The sequence below is a fragment of the Panthera pardus genome, unplaced genomic scaffold (genome assembly GCF_024362965.1).
Source record: "Panthera pardus isolate Hobbes unplaced genomic scaffold, ASM2436296v1 HiC_scaffold_20, whole genome shotgun sequence".
In the NCBI taxonomy this organism is placed as follows: Eukaryota; Metazoa; Chordata; class Mammalia; order Carnivora; family Felidae; genus Panthera; species Panthera pardus.
The window spans coordinates 71,935,617-71,955,904 of NW_026526766.1; the positions used below are offsets into that span (position 1 = coordinate 71,935,617).

The window sequence follows — 20,288 nt, forward strand, 5'->3', positions numbered from 1 at the left end:
TGTGTACTGTCGGTGAGAATGTAATATGGTGCCATTGCTGTGTGGCAGTTCTTCAAAAAAATACAAAGATAATTACCATATGACCCAACGATTCCAACTCTGGGTCAATGCCGAAAAAATGGAGAGCAAGGACTCAAAGGAGATATTTGTACAGCATGTTCATAGCAGCCTTATTCAAAATAGCTCAAAGATGGAAGCAACCCAAGCATCTATCCACAGATGAATGGCTAAAATGTGGTGCATACATACAGTAGAATGTTAAAAAGGGAGGATGGGGTGCCTGGGTGGTTCAGTCGGTTGAGAGTCCGACTTCAGCTCAGGTCATGATCCCACGGTGGTGAGATCTGGTTCCCACTGGGCATGGAGCCTGCTTGAGATTCTCTCTCCCTCTGCCCTCTTCCCCACTCATGCTCATGCATGTGCACTCTCTCAAATTAAAAAAAAAAATTGGGGCGCAGTCAGTTAAGCATCCGACTTCAGCTCAGGTCATGATCTCACAGTTTGTGAGTTCGAGCCCCACATCAGACTCTGTGTTGACAGCTCACAGCCTGGAGCCTTCTTCAGATTCTGTGTCTCCCTCTCTCTCTGCCCCTCCCCTGCTCACACTTTGTCTCTCTCTCTCAAAACTAAACCTTAAAATATTTTTTTCTAATTAAAAAAATAGAGTGTGTCTTGGTCGTAAGTATGTGATGAACCTTATAGTCCAGGTAGCTCAGATTCATTAGTCAAGAGATGTTTCTATTGAGGTGCCTGGGTAGCTCAGTTGGTTGAACAGACAGCTTCAGCTCAGGGCATAATCTCACTGTTAGTGGGTTTGAGCCCCACATTGGGCTTTGCACTGACAGCAAGGAGCCTGCTATGGATTCTCTCTTTCTCTCTCTCTCTCTGCACCCTTCCTCCACTCACACTTTCTCTCTCAAAATTAAACATTAAAAACCTTTTTAAAAAGGAGATGTTTCTAATAATATTAATACAATGTTTTTCTAATTTCCATCACCAATCTATGTGAATTTATCCCACTCTTCGAGTTCTCCTGGGACAACCCATCACAATGGCTCTTCCAGGAGAACTTCTACCACCGCCCACTGATCCAGAGCCTGCTTTCTGCCTATCCAACTCACTAGATTTATTCATTATACAATGACTACATAGTTCTAGGTCTCATGAAAGAACCACCACTGGAATAACATAGTCTTTCTAAGGATGAGGAGAGGTGGGTATGGCCGAGGAAGCAATGGAAGGAGAAAATAGGGCAGTGCTGACGTTAATCTGCCTCTCCTTCCTGCTTCCAAGACAGAGTGAGGGGAGGCGGCAGCTTGGCAGGAGTACAAGGAAGTGACAGGGAAATCTAGATGTTCCTTTCTAACTAAGGCTTCAGCAGTGCAGTAGGATGAGGGCATTCCTGCAGCTTAAGAGGAAGAACCAAAACTAGGTCAGTCCAAGCATAAATCCAGCCAGGTCCTGCAGGAAGTTCAGAACATCAACCTCCTTAAAGGTTTCACCTGCCCGTCATTTATAAAGGCCAAGTAGTCAACACATTTTTATGGTTATTACATGCAGTGTCCATCTCAAATACCAGGAAAACAAATGTCCAAACATTTAACTTTCACATGAAAAAGAAAACAGAGAAGTCACAAGAGTTTTTAAAGAAGTATATACCTCATTCCATTCACTTGTGATTCGTAATATAATCCAGTAATCATTCCCTTTTCTCAAAGGTGCATTATAGTATTTCCCATAGTACAGCCTGTCCCCAATAGATATCTCCATGGCATCATCTGGAACATCTTCGGCCAGTAGTTCCGCAGCCACATATCCACTGGCATCAGAGGTGTTGCTAAAGAATGAGGTAGCCCCTTCAGAATCACAAAAAAAAGTGCTTTGGAGGGCCAGGGGAAGCACCAACACCTGGTAGGAACTGGAAATAAAAAGAAAATGTCTATCAGACCCTTGCTTCATTCATTTATTTATTCATATTTATTGAGCACCTGCTATGAGAGAAACACTTCTCTAGGCACTAGAGGCATATACAAAACTGCACAAGAAAAAGTCCTTGCCCACAGCGGATCGACAGTCTGATGGCTCCAACAGGTAGGGCACTTCAGTTTGAACCTGTACTGCTAACGCCACATGACATGGGGTGAGGGATCTCAAGTTCTCGCTGAGGATGGACGCCAAGTACATCCTCTAGAGCTGGGAGAAGTTGTTACAAGTATGGCCGCCCTGAGCGTGCATGCCATAAAGCCGATCTAATCAATGCTCTCCACATGGGCAAATAAAGCCCAGCTGGGCCAAGGGTTCAGCAGTCACATGGAGGCTGGCCGCCTACAAGAGTTAATGGGCTAAGTCTGCAAAACGGCTCTAATCACATGGCAACCTAAAACGGAACTCATGTGATCTGCATTCCCTCCGGTTCACAGACTGATACCAAAGTTCATGTGAAATAAATGAGAAGGAAGGAGTGCAAAGTCACCATGAGTTAGTCTAGCCTGACAATATCCTGAAATAGCCTGAAAGGGACAATGTCATATGTGCATTATGGAACTGTTCCCTAGGTGTGGACAAAGAGGCACACCAGCAATCTACTCTCCTTTTGTGTGTGTTTATTATGGTTTATCCCACCAAATTCAAAACCTGTCGGTGAAAGGAGGTGTCAGCATAAAAACGCACTGAGAATGAATCACGACTTCTTTTTTGTTCCCATCTCTTCAGTCCTTATCTCCTGCCTCTAGTATAGCACGTGTCTGAACACCTGCTTTCCCGGTCAGGGTTAAGAGCAGGGATTTAAATGATTGACACTTATATCCTTGCAAATCCTTACACAGTTCTTTGGCTGTGACTGACTCCCCACTAACATTTCTTGAGTTGAAATTTCAGTAAAGAGGAAAAATATGCATCAGTACCAAATATGATTGGGGTCATTTCCAAACCATTAGGCCACATGATCTATTTTACCAATAAATATACACTACCTGCTCCACATTCCTAAACGCCCTACCTCTTCCTTCCTAAAAGTCCATGGGTCACTACGTTAAGAAAAGGGAGCCCCCCACCATAGTAGGTGTTGGACTTGGAAAATCTCCACCCAAAAACCCTAGGGGTCCCAGAGTCCTGATTTCCACAAAGTCTGGGCTCACTTTCCAGCAAAGGGCTTTCTCCAAAAGGTACAAAGTAAAGCCTGCAGGGCAGTGAGCTATCATCACCACCACTGTAAACATTTACTAAGAATCCACTCCCTACAAGGGAACACTTGTAACAACACAGTTTCCTGGAGACCTGAAGACATTCCTACGAATCGTGGCTGCAGGTAAGAAAGTAAATAGTGCAGCAGCTCCATGCTGCCCACAAGCTCCTCTTCAAATCCACCTTGTCTTTCCATGTAGATAGTGGTGTTCAAGTGCAAGTTCAAGGCATACCTTTGGTTCTGGACATTGCCCATTAGAGGCACCAGTCATAGGACATAAAGCAGTCTTCCCCAGTTAGCATGATCATAATCAGCTGAGTTGCTTGATAATTATACAAATTTCCAGCCCCTGTCCCAGACCTACTGAATCGAAATCTCCAAGAGTCAAGTGCGAGAATTTGCACTGCTGATAAAGCACCCCTAGGTGATTTCTAGAAGTTGGCAAGTGTGGGAGACACTAGCATTAAGAGAACCCGGGAACAGGCTGTATCATCTGTCCAAGATCACCAAGCTAAGGAGGCAGCCATGGTCCCAGAGCCCAGCTCCACCAAGTGCCCCAAGCCACTGCCCTACCCCCAATGATGCACAAAGCAGACTCAGGCCTGTCTCACACACTGGCAAAGCTGCTGCCCCAGCTCAAACCAGGTACTCAGGGAGAGGAAATCACCCCACTTGCCTTCTGGTAATTAACCCTGATGACGTTAGGGAAGCAGTTGTGGCTGTTTGGAACATGACTGTTCTGGAAAGACTTCTCCCCTCTTTCTCACCGCCACCCCCCCCCCCCCCCTGAATGACTCACAGATCTCCACTTCCTGTTTTGGAGGCACTGGAGAGCACATTAGCCACAAAGATAGACTGTCATTTGGCTTTTCTTTTTGCCTTACGTAACTATTTGGCCTACATATCACATTTACTCTTGCAAGTTCTCTCAGACAGTGATATCATAACTTCTGTTCTCCTTATAGCAACAGAATTGCAGTGCCTTCCAGTAACTTGTCAGAAACAGAACAATGTGGGCAATAGCCATCCCAGGAAAGACCTTTAAGAATTTGCTGCACTTCAACTAATGGAAAGACAGGAAAAGCCTAAGTTTCATTATATATGGACACACAGATTGGGACACCTTGGTGGCTCAGTCAGTTAAGCAACCAACTCTTGATCTTGGTTCAGGTCATGATCTCACAGTTTGTGGGTTTGAGCCCTACATCAGGCTCTGCACTGGCCGTGCAGAGCCTGCTTGGGATTCTCTGTCTCCCTCTCTCTCTGCCCCTCTCCCAGTCACGCTCACTCTCTCTCTCAAAATAAATTAATAAACATTTTTTAAAAATAAAGATAAATGGGGGCACCTGGGTGGCTCAGTCAGTTAAGCGTCCGACTTCGGCTCAGGTCATGATCTCACGATCTGTGAGTTCAAGCCCCGCATCGGGCTCCATACTGACAATACAGAGCCTGCTTGAGATTCTCTCTTTCCCTCTCTCTCGCTCTCTGCCCCTCCCATGCACTCACTCTCTCTCTCAAAATAAAACAAACTTAAAAAAAAAAAAAAGTTTAAAACAATAAATGAATATGAGGCCCTGCCTATACTGCCCCAATAATTTGAGCACAGCACCTAAAGAGAGAGCTCCTCAATTAAACCAAAGTTTCCAAAACTCTCTATGAGGATCCCTGGACAACCATGGAGAAGGGGGCACTGCTCACCTGATCGGTCCATTTTTCTCCTTGGCTTTCCTCAGTCTCAGACGTGGTAGAGGCCTTCCATGCACTGTGACAAAGTCTACTTCTGGAAGGGGAGGCTCTGAAAACAAGTCAAAAAGAGGAAAAGGGTGTGATCAGAACAAATGGAAGCATGACCAAAGTGGTCCTAATGGGGGCCATCAAAAGGAAAGTTCAAATGTAAGGACTGATGAGCATTTTCTGACATATGCTATAACACGAATGAATCTTGAAAACATGACACTAAATGAAATAAGCCAGACTTAGAAAGACATTGTATGATCCCTCCTACATGCAATATCTAGAACAGACAAATTCATAGAAGCCGAAGTAGATTGGAAGTTGCTAAGGACTGAGGGGTGGGTAGGCAAGGGGGAGTTAATTGTGTAATGATCAACAGAATTTCTGTCTGGGATGATGAAAAGATTGTAGAAATAGATAGTGGTGATGATTTACAACATCATGAATGTACTTAATTCTGTGCCAGAAAACGGTTACAATGGTACATTTTATGTTATATATTTTACCACAGTAAAGTTTAAAAAAAAAAAATAAGCAATTCCCCAGTGCTGACAGGGTGGATACAGTGGGCCTTACAGTTAACTTGGTGGACAGGTTCCAGATATGCTGGGAAAAACCAGCATATCAGACTTCTAGATCCTTCCCAATCACAGAACATTCTGTCCTTCTTTTGTTCTCTCCAGCAACCAGGTTTCCCAAATAGACTTTCCACTGGGAGGGGACTATGTTGGCTGACACCAGTGTTCTAGTATCTAACTGATAGCTACATTCACAGTATGAAGGCACCGGCCGCCATTGTGCCTTGTGGGTAACACAGCTGAGATGCACTGGGCACTAACTAAATGTACTAGCTGTTTTCTGCACAGGCCTCATCTCATATGATCTTCTCAACACTGCTATCAAGTGGATGAGATTTATAGAGGGAGAAAGGAAGAAAGACAAAGAATAAAATATGAATGCCCCCCCTCCCAACCCTGGCCTAGAACTCTGTTACAGTGAAAGTGAGGAGTAGGAGGCCAAAATAAACACTCAAGACTCTATTTACCCAATTAGAAAATAGACTTGGGGTAGAAATTTCCAATCCAAATTATAATAAAAACTTAGACCTTCCTAGATAGATTTTAAAGCACTATCATGAGGGGCACCTGGATGGTTCAGTCAGTTAAGCCTCCGACTTTGGCTCAGGTCATGATCTCACAGTTCATGAGTTCAAGACATTGGGTTCTGCGCTGACATCTTGAAGCCTGGAGCCTGCTTCAGATTCTGTGTCTCCCTCTCTCTCTGCCCCTCCCCTGCTTGCACTCTGTCTCTCTCTCTTTCTCTTAAAAATAAACTTAAAAAAATAAAATAAAATATGATAGTTGCCAGAGGGAAGGGGATTTGGGGGGTAGACAAAATAAGAGAAAGGGATTAAGAGGTACAATATTCTAGTTATAAAATAAATAAGACATGGGGATGTAATGTACAGCATAAGGAATACAGTCAATAATATTGTAGCAACTCTGTATGGTGACAGATGGTGACTGGATTTATTGTGGTAACCATTTCATAATGTATATAAATATCAAATTATTATGTTGTATACCTGAAACTAATATAACTTGTATGCCAATCATTCCCCAATTAAAAAAAGCTCTGGGGCGCCTGGGTGGCTCAGTCGGTTGAGCGTCCGACTTCGGCTCAGGTCACGATCTCATGGTCCGTGAGTTCCAGCCCCGCGTCGGGCTCTGTGCTGATGGCTCAGAGCCTGCAGCCTGTTTCAGATTCTGTGTTTCCCTCTCTCTCTGACCCTCCCCCGTTCATGCTCTGTCTCTCTCTGTCTCAAAAATAAACGTTAAAAAAAATTTAAAAAATTTAAAAAATTTAAAAAATTTTAAAAAAAGCTCTAACAGGGCGCCTGGGTGGCTTGGTCGGTTAAGTGTCCGACTTCGGCTCAGGTCATGATCTCACAGTCCGTGAGTTCGAGCCCCGCGTCGGGCTCTGTGCTGACAGCTCAGAGCCTGGAGCCTGTTTCAGATTCTGTGTCTCCCTCTCTCTCTGCCCCTCCCCTGTTCATGCTCTGTCTCTCTCTGTCTCAAAAATAAATAAACGTTAAAAAAAAAAAATTTAAAAAAAAAAAAAAAGCTCTAACAAATATGTCATTTATACATCATCAATCAACACCTTTATTAGCTACCTTTATACATCACATACCATGGGAGGCTGGAAGAAACAGCCATGGAAGACACAGTTTCTGCTCTCCAGGAGTTCAGACTCTAATAGTGGAGACGGTTTCAGAAACATGCAGTGCTCAGAACCATGAGAAAGTTATACACAGGGTGTTGTAGGAGGTGCAGAGGAAGGACACCTGAACAAGGGCAGGGGGCGCCGAGACCACAGAATGCAGAAATACATGTATACAGGGGCAGGAGGTGGGAGAGAGGGCAGAGACAGAACTGCAGCCCCACCAGTAGTTCAGCGTAGCTGAAAGGCTGAGCCCCGGTCTGGTAGGCAACAAATGGGAGGTGTGGATAGAGGTCAGATCTGATGTCCTGGCAATAGAATGAAGTCATTTACAGATTTCTTAGCAGATGTGTATTTTAGAAAGACAATTTAGGGGCAGCTGAGTGCCTCAGATGGTTAAGCATCCAACTCCTGACTTCACCTCAGGTCATGATCTCAGAGTTGTGAGATCAAGCCCCGAGTCAGGCTCTGAGCTGAAGGTGGAGCCTACTTGGGATTCTCTCTCTCCCTCTGCCCCTCCCCTGCTCATGGTCTGTCTGTCTCTCCCCCAAAATAAATTAATTAATTAATTAATTAAAAAAAAGAAATATTAGGGCACCTAGGTAGCTCAGTCAGTTAAACATCTGACTCTTGGTTTCAGCTCTGGTCATATCTCATGGGTTTCCTGAGTTCAAGCCCTCGTGTTGGGCTCCACACTGACAGTGCAGAGCCTGCTTGGGATTCTCTGTCTCCCTCTCTCTCTTCCCCTCCCCACTTGTACTGTCTCTATCTCAAAGCAAGTAAACGTTAAAAAAAAATTAAAAAAAAAAAAAAAAAAAGAAATACAATGTAGACAGCTGGTTGAAGGAGGAATTGAAAAAGAACCGAAGTACCAGTTGTCCAAAACATTGTTAAGATGTGCCTGAGGTCTGAAGCAAGTGACAGCACTGAGAATGGAGAAGAGGGGGCAGGTGGAAGAGACACTCAGGGAGAGAGAGAACAGAACGTGGTGGAAGATAAGGAAGAGGGAAGAATCTGGGCTTTGGTTTTGACAACTGAGTCAGCAGTGATGTCATGCAAGGTCTGGAAGAGAAGTTCAGAAGCAGCTCGCTGACATGCTTGTGGAATTGTCCAGCCAGCAGTTAGAATGCAGGTCCAGACAGGAGCAAACCGTGGTGGTGCTTCAGAATCAGCCGTCGGTAGCTCCCCGGGGTGATGGGGTAAATGCACCTCAGCACCGACCACTAGGATCCCCAGGCATCTGATACCAACTGGAAGAGTGAGAGCCCCAGTAACTTTTATTAAACAGTGCCAAATCTAGAATTCCTTCCAAAGTCACCTAGATATGGCCACATAAATTACATTTCCATAAGCTTGTGGGATTGCTAGGGACCCTGGAAGGTGACCTGGAACAGCCCCTGCTTACACAGTCAGGGTCTCACAGGCCTTGGAGGTCTACACCGTTTCCAAGAGGTGTGTGTTCCAAAGAGATTCTGAAACTCACGCCCCTGAGGAAGACGACTGCCAGGTTCCTGCAGCCGCGATGGGGAGAGGAGGCTGAGGTTTGAAAAGCCTTGGCCAGGTCCTCCAGGGTAATGTGCCCCTTCCAGTCTGAGAATTTCTGCCCTCAGCCCTTCACGCTAACATTGAAATGCCCTTTCATTTGTGATGTCCTGTTGTCACAGTAAAGCAAGTGCTTTTTATCACACATTTCCTGTTTTCAGCCCAGAGGGGGATGAACTGTTCACTCTCTGTGTGAGAACCTTCCTCGGGCTCTTTTAAATTTTTCCTCTGTTTGCTCTTCTCTGATTAATAATTCCAGTTACTCTAGTCTTTTGGTTCACCTCTTAAGACTGCCCAGTTTTGCCCCGTCCTCGGTACAAGCAGAACAAAGCGCTAGCTCAGCTGGGAGAAGGCAGGCCCACAGAAGGAGCTGGAAAGCCACCCCTGACTGTTTCATGCTACACTGCCCTTTGCTAGTTTCATGCCTGCAGTTAGTTCTAAATGTGCCACTGCCATCCGGCCAATTCCATCCACATGTGACTTCCAGACTGCTTTCTGTTCCAAGACCTTCCCCACCTTCTATTTTAAATAGGCTACTTTTTTTTTCACTCATGTAAAAGCCTGAACTTCATTAGGCGAGTTGTTAGCCACATTTCAAGGTTAAATAATCTTAACTTCCAGCCATGTTTTCCGAGGTGCTATTCCCAGTCCCGCGCCCCACCCCACCCCCCGCCCCCAGCTGGTGTCCTGGGTAGATGTGCTTTTCTTTACATTAGCCTCATTACTGATTTAAATCAAATCAGACCCAAGGCCAGAAATGGGTCATGTCTGGGCTGGAGAGTATAGTTCTTCCACCCTGGGTATGTAAGATGGGGGAAGACCCCATAAGCAAATGACAAAGGAAAATACGGGGACTGCCATGTGAGAAAACTCTGGAGAGTAAGGAGAAAAGCAGTGAAGGAGAACTTTCCCTATAAAATATTAAATATAGCATAAAATTACAATAATTGAAATAGTATGGTACAAGCCCAGGACAAGCAAAGGAATGGAAGAAATTAGAGAGTCTAGAAAGAGATCCAAACAAATAAATGAGAATATAGTGCATAGCACAGTCAGTCTTTCCAAAGGTGGTATGGGGGACACCTGGGTGGCTCAGTTGGTTAAGTGTCCGACTTCAGCTCAGGTCATATTCTCATGGCTTGTGAGTTTGAGCCCCGCATCAGGCTCAGTGCTGACAGCTCAGAGCCTGGAGCCTGCCTCTAATTCTGTCTGTTTCTCTCTCTGCCCCTCTCCCTCTCGTGCTCTCTCTAAAAAATAAATAAATATTTAAAAAATAATAAGGTAAAAATTAAAAAAAAAAAGGTGGTGGGAAACTGGCTTATCATTTAGGGAAAAAAAATACCCTGTAAATTTAGCCTTATACTATATATCAAGACAAATTCCAAATGGGTCTAAATTTATAGGCAAAAAGCAAAACTATCAAGAAGCATCAGAGGGATGGCTCAGTCAGTAGAGCATCTGACCCTTGCTCTTGGGGTTGTGAGTTCAAGCCCTACATTGGGCACAGAGATTACTTTAAAAAAAAAAGAAGACGACGAAGCATTAGACAATATTAGAGAATTAGAATTGATCTAATTTCAGGGTGGGGGAAGGTTTTTCTTGGCATGACCAGAGGCAGAAACTATAAAAGAATCAATAGAATTGATTACATGAAATGTTTAAATGTCTAAAATGTTAAAAAAGAATACTGACAAGAAAAATAAACAGTAAATAACCCAGGAGGTGGGTTATAATATGTATAACAAAAGGTTAATATCATTAATGTAGGCAAACTATTAAAATCAGTAAGAGAAAGGAAGTAATATAAGTGAAAATGTGTTAAAATTCCTCTAACACACCAACATGAATAAAAAGAACGGAAAAGAAAATTGAATCTGTGCCAAAACTAAAGCCCCAACTTTATGCTATAAATTTCAAGTAAATACAAGGAAATGACACACATAAATAAATACATACAAAGACACCGCGTTGGTTCTTTTTGAATCCTTAGCACCTCCCCAGCAGATCACACTGCACACTTGGGGAGGCATGACCAACTGAAACTGACAGCAATAGAAACAATGGTAGCTTGCACCATAAGTCAGCAGCCATTACAAGGCTGGCTACATTCCCCCTATCGATGAAGTTGTGAGACTTGGCATTCCGGGGAGAAGGAACAATCTTCTCTTCATCTTTACATCCCCCCCTTCAGCACTTAGCACAGGTCTTTGTACATAACCAGTCAATAAATATTTGCTGGGTTAAATTGTTAAATCACCCCATGCCCCTCCCACACTCTTCCACCACACACAGAAACTCTGGTTTTTACACTTCTGGTGTAAAGAAATGTTCTCATTCATATTTGGTAAAAGCTAACGCTAATACAAGAAAATAACACACCCAGCCTATTTTCCTCTGCGGTGTATCATCTTGTCTCCATGGGGCCTAGGTCAGGGTGTGGATGCTTTCAGTGAGGGGAACTGGGAGATACCCATCCCTACACAGCCATTCACTTGGAGGTTTGGGATTTAGATCTGCTAGAAAGTACCTGGGAGAGTTCAGGGGATGAGAGAATAGGTGGCCCATGGAGGTAAGGAAGGGCCATACCTTCCTTCTAGTCTAACATTACATACCCAGATGTCAAAGAACTTGTGTCCATGAAAGACTCTCAGAGAGTCCGGACAAACACAGGAACAGCTGGGATGAAGGCCAGTCCCTCTCCGGACCTCTACTGCAGCTTCTGCCCCCTGGGAGCGAGGGGGACCAGCAGGAATAAGTGTGGTACCCTGGAAACAGCCCAAGGAAATAGGGTTCTCAGAGGACACAGGGGTGCACTGTCCTTGGAAAGTCTATGGGTAGCCAACCATGGATGAGAAGCCTCTGGCAGAAGAACTCAACAGACTTGGTCCTGTACAGTGCTTTCTGGGGACACCCAATAGGAAGAGAGGAGATATCAGACGTGGGGGCTGTGGCTTCTAGTCCTGTGGGGGAATCAGAGCTACCCTGACTAGACCTCTCCATTCTCTCCATTAAAGGGACAGTCTGCTAATGCTCAGGACATACCTATGTTTTTGATTGCTTTCCTGAATATCTCAAAAAAGTACATTCTCTTTTTCTTTTCCCGAATGCAGGCAGAGATGGGAAATTTCCCATATTAGTTTCCAGCCTTGGTACTAAAGGGCACCTTGGGAAGGAATGGTTTCCTTGACATCCTTTCTTCCCTTTTCTCCTCCAGCATTCTTGATTCTATAATAAATATTCAACCTCAAATTATCACCGTGTTGTGTACACAAGTGGTTTAGCTTTACCTTTCCACACACATTTGTTTTCTCTCTCCCCCGCCCCCCACTTTCCCCTCTCTGGTTTTTTCTCTCTCCCTATGGGAAGACAAGCTTTCTGACTTGGCTAGAAAATAGCATAACCAACGTGTGAAAGCTCTTCTGACTCTGGGTCTACACCAAGGATGGAGTTTGCTCTTTACCCTGTCCTAAAAGGAGTGTAAGTAGTGGAGCTCTTCTGAGGAATTCAGCTCACTGGGCTCTGCCTGAGGGAGCCTGTCAGCCCTGAGGCACAAGCCCTGGGAGAGGACCTGGTCTCCCCCCCTCCCCTCAGACCAACACGCTCTCCTTTTCTCACTCCAACACTTTCCTCTGCCCTTCAACGTGCCTAGAACTTGCACCCTCCTCTGAGGTCAGCGATATATTTAAAGCACTACTCTTCATCCTGTTCCCATTAGGGAGATTTAGTTTAATGTAAGGCATTCGGAAGGGAAATTCCATTCACTTTCCTTCTGGGAAATCAGCTGCTGAGTTTTCCAGGCCCAAATCCCTTGCCTCGCATTTCTGGTAAGATTGAAAAGTTCAGGATTTTATTGAAACACAGCCATATCTTAGGCAATCAAGGCATACCTCTTCCTATCAACACATAAGGCTCTCTTTTTTCCCCTTTTATAAAAAAAGAGAGTTTGGGTGGTTTTTTGTTTGTTTTTTACCTTTTGAAAAGATCATAACAACTTGAATTTTTCACTTTTTTAAAATTTCAAATTCTTTAAAGTAGGGTAGAGTTGGAAAATATGCAGCCGTTGTCACAAAGAACTTTTTGAAGGGTCTCAATGGACTTAAATAGCTCAACAGTGTCCCCTGGTGGCCATGAGAACAGGGCGCTTCAGCTAAGGGGGCTATAGTTAGCCTACAAAACAAGATTAAAATAAATGTCTCAAGAAGAGACTCCCTTATCCAACTCAAAAAATTTGAAATACTGATTTAAATCAGCAGTACAAACCAGCCACACACGGTAAGGACCACAGAGCAGGAAACTAAATAGGTATTCATTTGACTAAGTCACCACAGAGAGATGCCCAATTGGACATTACTTCTCCTTCCAGCCTAAAACTTAGTAAATTCTTTTTTTTTTTTTTTGAAAGCCTTTCTTAACTCACCAGCCATCCCCTCAATGCTAATACCACGCAATGGCCATTCAGGGTTTGTTGTGCTATGTGCCAGCACTATCTTTACATCTCTGCCTTCAAGGAGCTTAGTCGGGGAAAAGCAAATAAACAAGTAAACTAAAAAACACAAATTCTGGGGGTGCCTGGGTGGCCTAGTTGGTGAAGCGTCCGTCTCTTGATTTAGGCCCAGGTCACGATCTCATGGTGTGTGGGTTCAAGCCCTGTGTCGGACTCTGCACTGATGGCCTGGAACCTGCTTGGGATTCTGTCTCCCTCTCTCTCTGTTCCTCCCCTGCTCTTGTAGCCTGCCCCTCCCTCCTTCCCTCCCTCTCTCTCCCCCCCCCCCCCTCAAAATAAATAAACGTTAAAAAATTTTTTTTAAATACAAGTTCTGAAAACAAGTTCTATGATGAAATTCACACAGGATAAGTGGAGAGCGAGTGATGGGGTGGAGACAGAGGTTATTTTTGAAAGGACGGGCAGGGAGAGCTTCTCTAAGGTACTGGCATCTGAGCAGAGACCTGGATGATTATAAAGAAGCCATGTGCAGAGTGTGCACCAAGAACAGTAAACAGTAAATGGAAAGGCCTGGATGCACAAACAGGTTTGACCCATCTGAGGAACAGCGAAGAAGGCAGGGGGGCAGCAGATGCTAGCGAGAAACAGAGAGAGCAGAGATGAAGTCAGGGAGGCAGGAGCCAGACTCCATGCCTCATGGTAAGAACGTGGATTCTATTCTAATGCTAATGCAAACTCATTGGATGGTTTTGAGCTAGGGATGACACATTCTCCTATGCATTTTTAAAAGATCACTCTGACTTCTGAGTGATCTTTTTAAAGTTATGGTCTCACCATACTTGGGAGTGGGGGTGAGGGGTGGGAGACTGACAGGCACCCGTGAAAGCAGAAAGACCAGTAAGAAAGTCAGTGTAGGAGTCCAAGCAAGAGGTTGCTGACTTGGATAAGGTTGCTTTGTGGTGAAGGTGAAGATGGAGAGAAGTGGGTGGATTCCAAGTATATTTTAGAAACAAAAGCAGAAGTTGGTCGGGAAGGGTAGAAGCTTTTTCGCCTGAGCAACAGGTGAACAGGAATGCCAATAACCAAGATAGGGAAGCCTGGACGGAAAATGGCTTTGAAGGTGAGAGGAGAGTTGAGAAATCAAAATCCTCTTGGACTTGTCAATTGGGTGTGCAAGAAGTTGTTTAAAAGATGACTGGATATATGAGCATGGCACTCAGGGGAGAATCTGGGACTAGGATACATATCTGGGAATCCTCAGCATACAGGCAATATTCTTAGCTGGGCAGAGGGGGTAGATAATGAAGAAAAAGGAAGAGGAACAGGCAGAGAGGGCATCCGTAAAAGAGGACTGAGCAAAGAGGAGCCAGCAAAGAGGACTGAGAAGGAGCAGCCAGTGAGGCAGGAGGACCTAAAAGCCCAGAGAAACTCTATTTCAAGAAGGCAGGAATGACAAATGCCATGGTGGGGGAGGGGGTGGGGGGGCAGGAAAGGGAATAAAAATTAAATAAAAACAAAATTGGGCAGCGGATTTTGCAAGATGGAGACACTTTCAGTAAAGCAGTGTGGCCAGGACAACCACCTCCAGTTTGGAAACAGTTAAAGGAAGTACCTGAAGTAAGGATGTGGAGTCTATAGAACAGACACTTCTTTCAAGGAGTTTTACAGTAAAGGGGATGCTGAAAGAAGTAGCTGGGGGGAATACGGGCTCAAAGGAAGTGAGTTTTTTAGTTTCTTTGGTTTTCATTTAAAAACGGAGATCCTACAACATGCTTGTGCAGTGCTGGGATGATTTCTCTACTGGGGATGATGACTGGGCAGGAAGGGATGGGATCCAACACACCCATTGAGGGGAGCAGTCACCTGAGGAGTGGGGACCAGAGAGAAGACAGAACACACGGTTCTGCCCGAGAGTAGCAATGGGAGACTTGGGAGAGGCAAGTCCTCCCTGATGACTTCTAATTGCTCGGTGAAGTAAGAAACAAGAAGGCAATACTCCGAGTCTTAGCTCAACTCTCCCAGATTTGAAGAGAGACAAGAAAATGAGAGGAATGTGAATTTTCCAGGGACCAGAGTGGGACTGCCTATCACTTCTCCCTGGAAAGGACAGACTCTTGAGGCACTTGCGACAGAATGACAATTAACTCATGTTACTGAGAAACAGTACTAATGAGAGAAAATTCTTTTTAGGTATGAAATGTTTGAACTATTTCAAATATCCGGAAGGAATGTAACCAGCATTCATAGACACGCTAGCCGGATTTAATTCGCATTAATGGTTTGTTTCAGCTGTCTTTTTAAGGAATAAAATATTACAGTCACAGTTACAGTAGTCTCTCCAGTTCCACGCCCTTTTTCCTCTCGCTCTTCAAGTTCATTCTTTAATGATAGGAAGCAATAGTGTTTCTCTCTATCTGGGCCCATCTACGGCTCTGTGGTGACTGCGTTCATCCAAATGCTGTTATTCAAGATTTACCTGTTATCTGGGTTGTCAGGGAGAGGACCACAGGAAGTTCAGAAGACAAAGCCTGGACGTGGACACTGTAGTTGGTGCCCGGATGCAGGTCCAAGCACATCTCGGGAGCCTGACTGCTGGTAGTGATATTAAAGATTATTTCCTGGGAAAATTCCTTCTGATACCATCTCTGGCCCTGAATGTGGAACTGAAACACAGAAAAGTTCACTAGGTGAATGGCTGGCCTGGAAGGCTCCAAATGCCTCCAAACCTTTTCTCATGAGCAATCTTGCTCTTAACTCTAAAGTTCCTTCAAAAAGTGAAATACAACAGTAAACAAATATTAGAGACGTAATACCATAAATACTGTTGCCACGATATATCAGCGCAATAAAAATAGCTTTAAATCAAAATGTGCGAAAGGCCAAGGCCCCAGTACTAACAATTTTCTTGGTCTCGTTCTCACATATACAATGAGCAATGTGAAAGTCTGTTGGCAAAACTATAGGAGCAAAGCCACAGAACATTTTCCTAGAAAGAAAACGAAGTTGCGTCCAGGTGGCTCAGTTGGTTAAGCATCCGACTTCGGCTCAGGTCATGATCTCATGGCTTGTGAGTTCAAGCCCCACACGGGGCTCTGGGTGGACAGCTCAGAGCTTGGAGCCTGCTTCAGATTCTGTGACTCCTCTCTCTCTGCCCCTCCCCTGCTCACACTCTGTCTCTCTCTCAAAAATAAACAAACATTAAATAAAAGTTAAAAGAAAGAAAGCAAGAGAAAGAAAGAAAGAACAAAAGGAAGGAAGGAAGGAAGGAGGGAGGGAGGGAGGGAGAAAAGGAGGGAAGGAAGGAAGGAAGGAAGGAAGGAAGGAAGGAAGGAAGGAAGGAAGAAAGAAAGAAAGAAAGAAAGAAAGAAAGAAAGAAAGAAGGAAAGAAAGAGGAATCTGAACTAAGCCTTCTCCAGAGCAGGACCTGAATTAGGAAACTCCAAGCTGGTCTGGTAAAACCTCGGCAGGATTCTTCTCCTCTGCCTGCCCCCTTCTGACATTCCCTCCATTTTCCTGGAATATCCCAGCACAGGGGCCAATACACATACTTTTCTGCCCACTTAAATTCTTCTAGTAGCAGCTCATCCCACGGGCTTTACCTTTCTCACTCACAACCGCATCTAGCTTCAAAGATTCCCCTGACTCCCTAGACGATATGTTCATACCCTGGTCAGAGACACATGCAAAAGCCATGGATTCCTTCCACGGATCCTGTGTGAGCATCAGCTCTGCATCGGGCTACGTGCCCAAAGAAACTTTCATGACTTACTCATCAATCCCCAAGGTCTCTCTCTTCAAATATGCACTACAAGTGCCCATCTTCTTGCTTGTGCGTGCAATTGCCACTATCAATCTGCCATTGATAATCACAGCTGTAGAAGTAGATTTTTAGGTTCACTGATATTTTTTAAGCCTCCCACACAAGACAACATCTATACATAGAGTAACTTACTGAATACATCTCCTCTGTATCAGCTGTTTTTGTACTTCTCCATCTCAAGCAGGTTTCATTAAATATTGAAATGTTACTGATGATCTGTTTTACTGCAGGGGGAAAGAATGAGAAATCAACTTACACTCTATACAAAAATGCTACCTTTTATAGAGCATGCAGCTCCTGATCTCAGGGTTGTGAGTTTGAGTCCCACAGTAGGTATAGAGATTACTTAAAAAATAAAATCTAAAAAAATCCAAAAAAAAAACAAAAAAAAAAATAAAAATAAAAATAAAAATAAAATCTATAAAATAGAATGCTATCTTGTCATGGAATCACTTACACAGGACAATTTCAGTAGTACTTTAATTTAGAAATTAGTGGTGGCAGTCTGAGAAACACCACTTTTACATTTATGTAAACTCAATCTTGATGAAAGATTTAAAATCAAAAGATACCCAATCAGAGGATCCCTTTTAAAAATTACTTAAATCCAGTCACTGCAAACTCCCCTGGTTTACTAACCTAAAACTGCAATTCGGGCTTAGACAACCTCATTTATACAGATAAGTATCAATTTCAAATTCTGAGCAGGGAGCAACACTTGAGCAGAGCATTGAGAAGTGCTCTTCTTTGCGGAACTGAAAAAAGATTTGCTAAGAAGTTTCACAGCAACACTGCCATGATTAATAAATCATAAAGACAACTCCCAAAGCACCTGAAAAAAAGAAAAGTCTCAAGGGAACCAAGCCTTTATTGTGTAAACCCCTGGCCTGACAGGTTCCTATGAATGAAGCCACATTGGTAGATGTGACCCTTCTTTATGGATTGGGCAGCTTTGCCCAGAGAAAACCTGTTCCACAGGTCACAAGCTGTACTTCAAATGTTGTAAGACAGAGTAGGTAAGAAAGTACAGGCGTTTCAGAAAAATGGAATCTCACTATTGGGTACAGAATTTAAAGATAACTAGCAGTAGTCCAAGGAACTTTATACTTATGAAACTTTCAAAAACCGATAACCTCAATACTGTTTAAGTTGCAGACCATACAAAAAGGTAGAAAGTTTCCCAATTTACTCAAGATGACTGGATATCCACAATTCCCAAATTGTGCAAGCAATTACAAAACACACTATGCCAAACTCACTTATCATTATAAATGCAAAAACCTAAAATAAAATATTAGTAAACAGAAGTCAGCAGTAGCTTCAAAGAACAATACACTATGATCAAGGAAGATACATTCCAGAAATATAGAGGTGATCATTATTGGGAAAGTATTAATAGATTAAAAGGGAAAGGCCACATGGTTACTTCTATACCCATTATGGTTAACACATTTAATACATGTTCCTGACTAAAAATCTTAGTCAACTAAGATTTAATTTGATAGAAACTCCTTAATTTAAGAGTGTTTATTAGAAACCACCATCCTTGCTGGTAAAATAATGAAGCAATTTCTAGTAAAGTTAAGAACAATACAAGGATGCATGTTCTCAAAGCTATTTTTTAGCATTAGCTATGAGATTCTAGACGACATGGAGAGAGGCAAGAACAAAATGAGCTATAAATACCAGGAAGAAAGGGAATAACGCAACTTCCAGTAAATCTAAGAGAATCAACTGAAAACAAATATGAAATCACTTGAAAACAAGAGAAAAACACATGCAAATAATGGAGTTTGGCAAAGTGTACCCAAATATAAGAACACAGAAAAACTAGTCATTTTCAATAGATCTATAAGAACAAGTATGGTAGGCTAAAAACAGGCCCCCCCAAAATGTCCACATCCATCTGTGACCATGTTACCTTACATGGCAGAGGGACTCTGCAATTGATTAAGATAGGGAGATTATCCAAGATTATCCAGATGAGCCCAATGTAGTGACCTTGGTCCTCATAAGAGAGAGACAAGAAGATCAGGGTTAGAGAGAGATTCAAGGACAAAAGCAGCAGTTAAACCAATGAGCTTCAAAGATGGAGGATGAGGCCCAAGCTAAGTAATGTTAGTAGGATCTAGAAACTCGAAAGGAAAAGGAAATTGATTCTCTCCTCCAGCTTCCAGAATGAATACACACCTGCTGACACCATCATTTTAACAGAATGGAACTGATTTGAACTTCGGACCTCCAGAACTATAAGTTCATGTTGTTTTAAGCCACTAAATTGGTGGTAATTTGTCAAACTAGCAATAGGAAACTAAAACAACAAATAAACTACAACAAAAAGATGCAGTACCCAGCCACCGCAGTTCACCGTGCCCAGCCACCGGGCTCAGATTAGTCCCAGCCACTGATGCATACCATGGCCAGCCTCATGCCCCCAGCAACACCAGCACACAGCCCCCAGCCACCATAGTGCTTCAAGAAATCCAGTATAGAACTAGTGACCCAGCACAAATTTTGCTACCACCACCACTTGCTCTCAAGTTCCCCGGCAGGCATGCCCACCCTACCTGGGCCCCACTAACACCACAGAGAGCAAGCACAGCCCACAACAGGCAGAGAATCAGTGCAAACAACTGCACTGAAGGGAAAAGTGATTCAGACACTACAGCAGACTACACACATAGCAGCACATATAGGATACTCTCCTGAAGTGCCAGGTTCTGGTGAACAGAGGAAACTGCACTGTAGGGCACTCCAAGACCTCTTCTTCATAAAGTCACTACTTTCAAGATCAGAAGACATAGCTGACTTTCTTAACACACAGAAAAAGACACAGAGAGGCAGACAAAACAAGGGAACAGAGAAATTTATCCCAAATGAAATACGAGGACAAGGCCATGACCAGAGATCTAAGTGAAACAGATATAAGTAACATTACTGATAGAGAATTTAAGGCAATTATCATAAGGATAATCACTGGACTTAAGAAAAATAGTGGAAGACATGAGTTGAGACCCTCAGCACAAAGATAAAGAATAACATAGCAGAGATAAAGGGCTCAATAAACAAAATGAGAAACACACTTGATGGAATGAACAGAAGAATGGAAGAAGAAGAGGAATGAATTAGTGATCTAGAAGACAGAGTAATAGGAACTAATCAAGCTGAATAAAAGAGAGAAAAAAGAATCATGCAAAATGGGAACTCAGTGACTCCATCATATGCAATGACATTCATAGTATAGGAGTCCCAGAAGAAGAAGAGAGACAGAAAAGGAGGCAGAGAATTTATTTGAGGAAGTAGTAACCGAAAAATTTCCTAATCTGGGGAAGGAAACAGAT

The 20,288-nt window shown here is 43.4% G+C and overlaps 1 protein-coding gene across 8 annotated transcripts in view; it reads right to left on the minus strand.

The window, feature by feature from the left end:
* Positions 1 to 20,288, minus strand: part of SUSD1 (sushi domain containing 1) — a 249,583-nt gene that overhangs the window by 133,822 nt on the left and 95,473 nt on the right. For all 8 annotated transcript variants that reach the window (XR_008424309.1, XR_008424310.1, XR_008424308.1 and 5 more), the window contains exons 11-14: positions 17,080 to 17,171; positions 15,604 to 15,790; positions 4,883 to 4,979; positions 1,660 to 1,918 (exon numbers count right to left, since the gene is read on the minus strand). Coding sequence is in view for 5 of the 8 variants with exons in the window: in XM_019454192.2 (XP_019309737.2) it covers positions 1,660 to 1,918; positions 4,883 to 4,979; positions 15,604 to 15,790; positions 17,080 to 17,171 (635 nt within the window). In the remaining 3 variants the exon portion in view is untranslated. The remainder of the gene's footprint in view (positions 1 to 1,659; positions 1,919 to 4,882; positions 4,980 to 15,603; positions 15,791 to 17,079; positions 17,172 to 20,288) is intronic.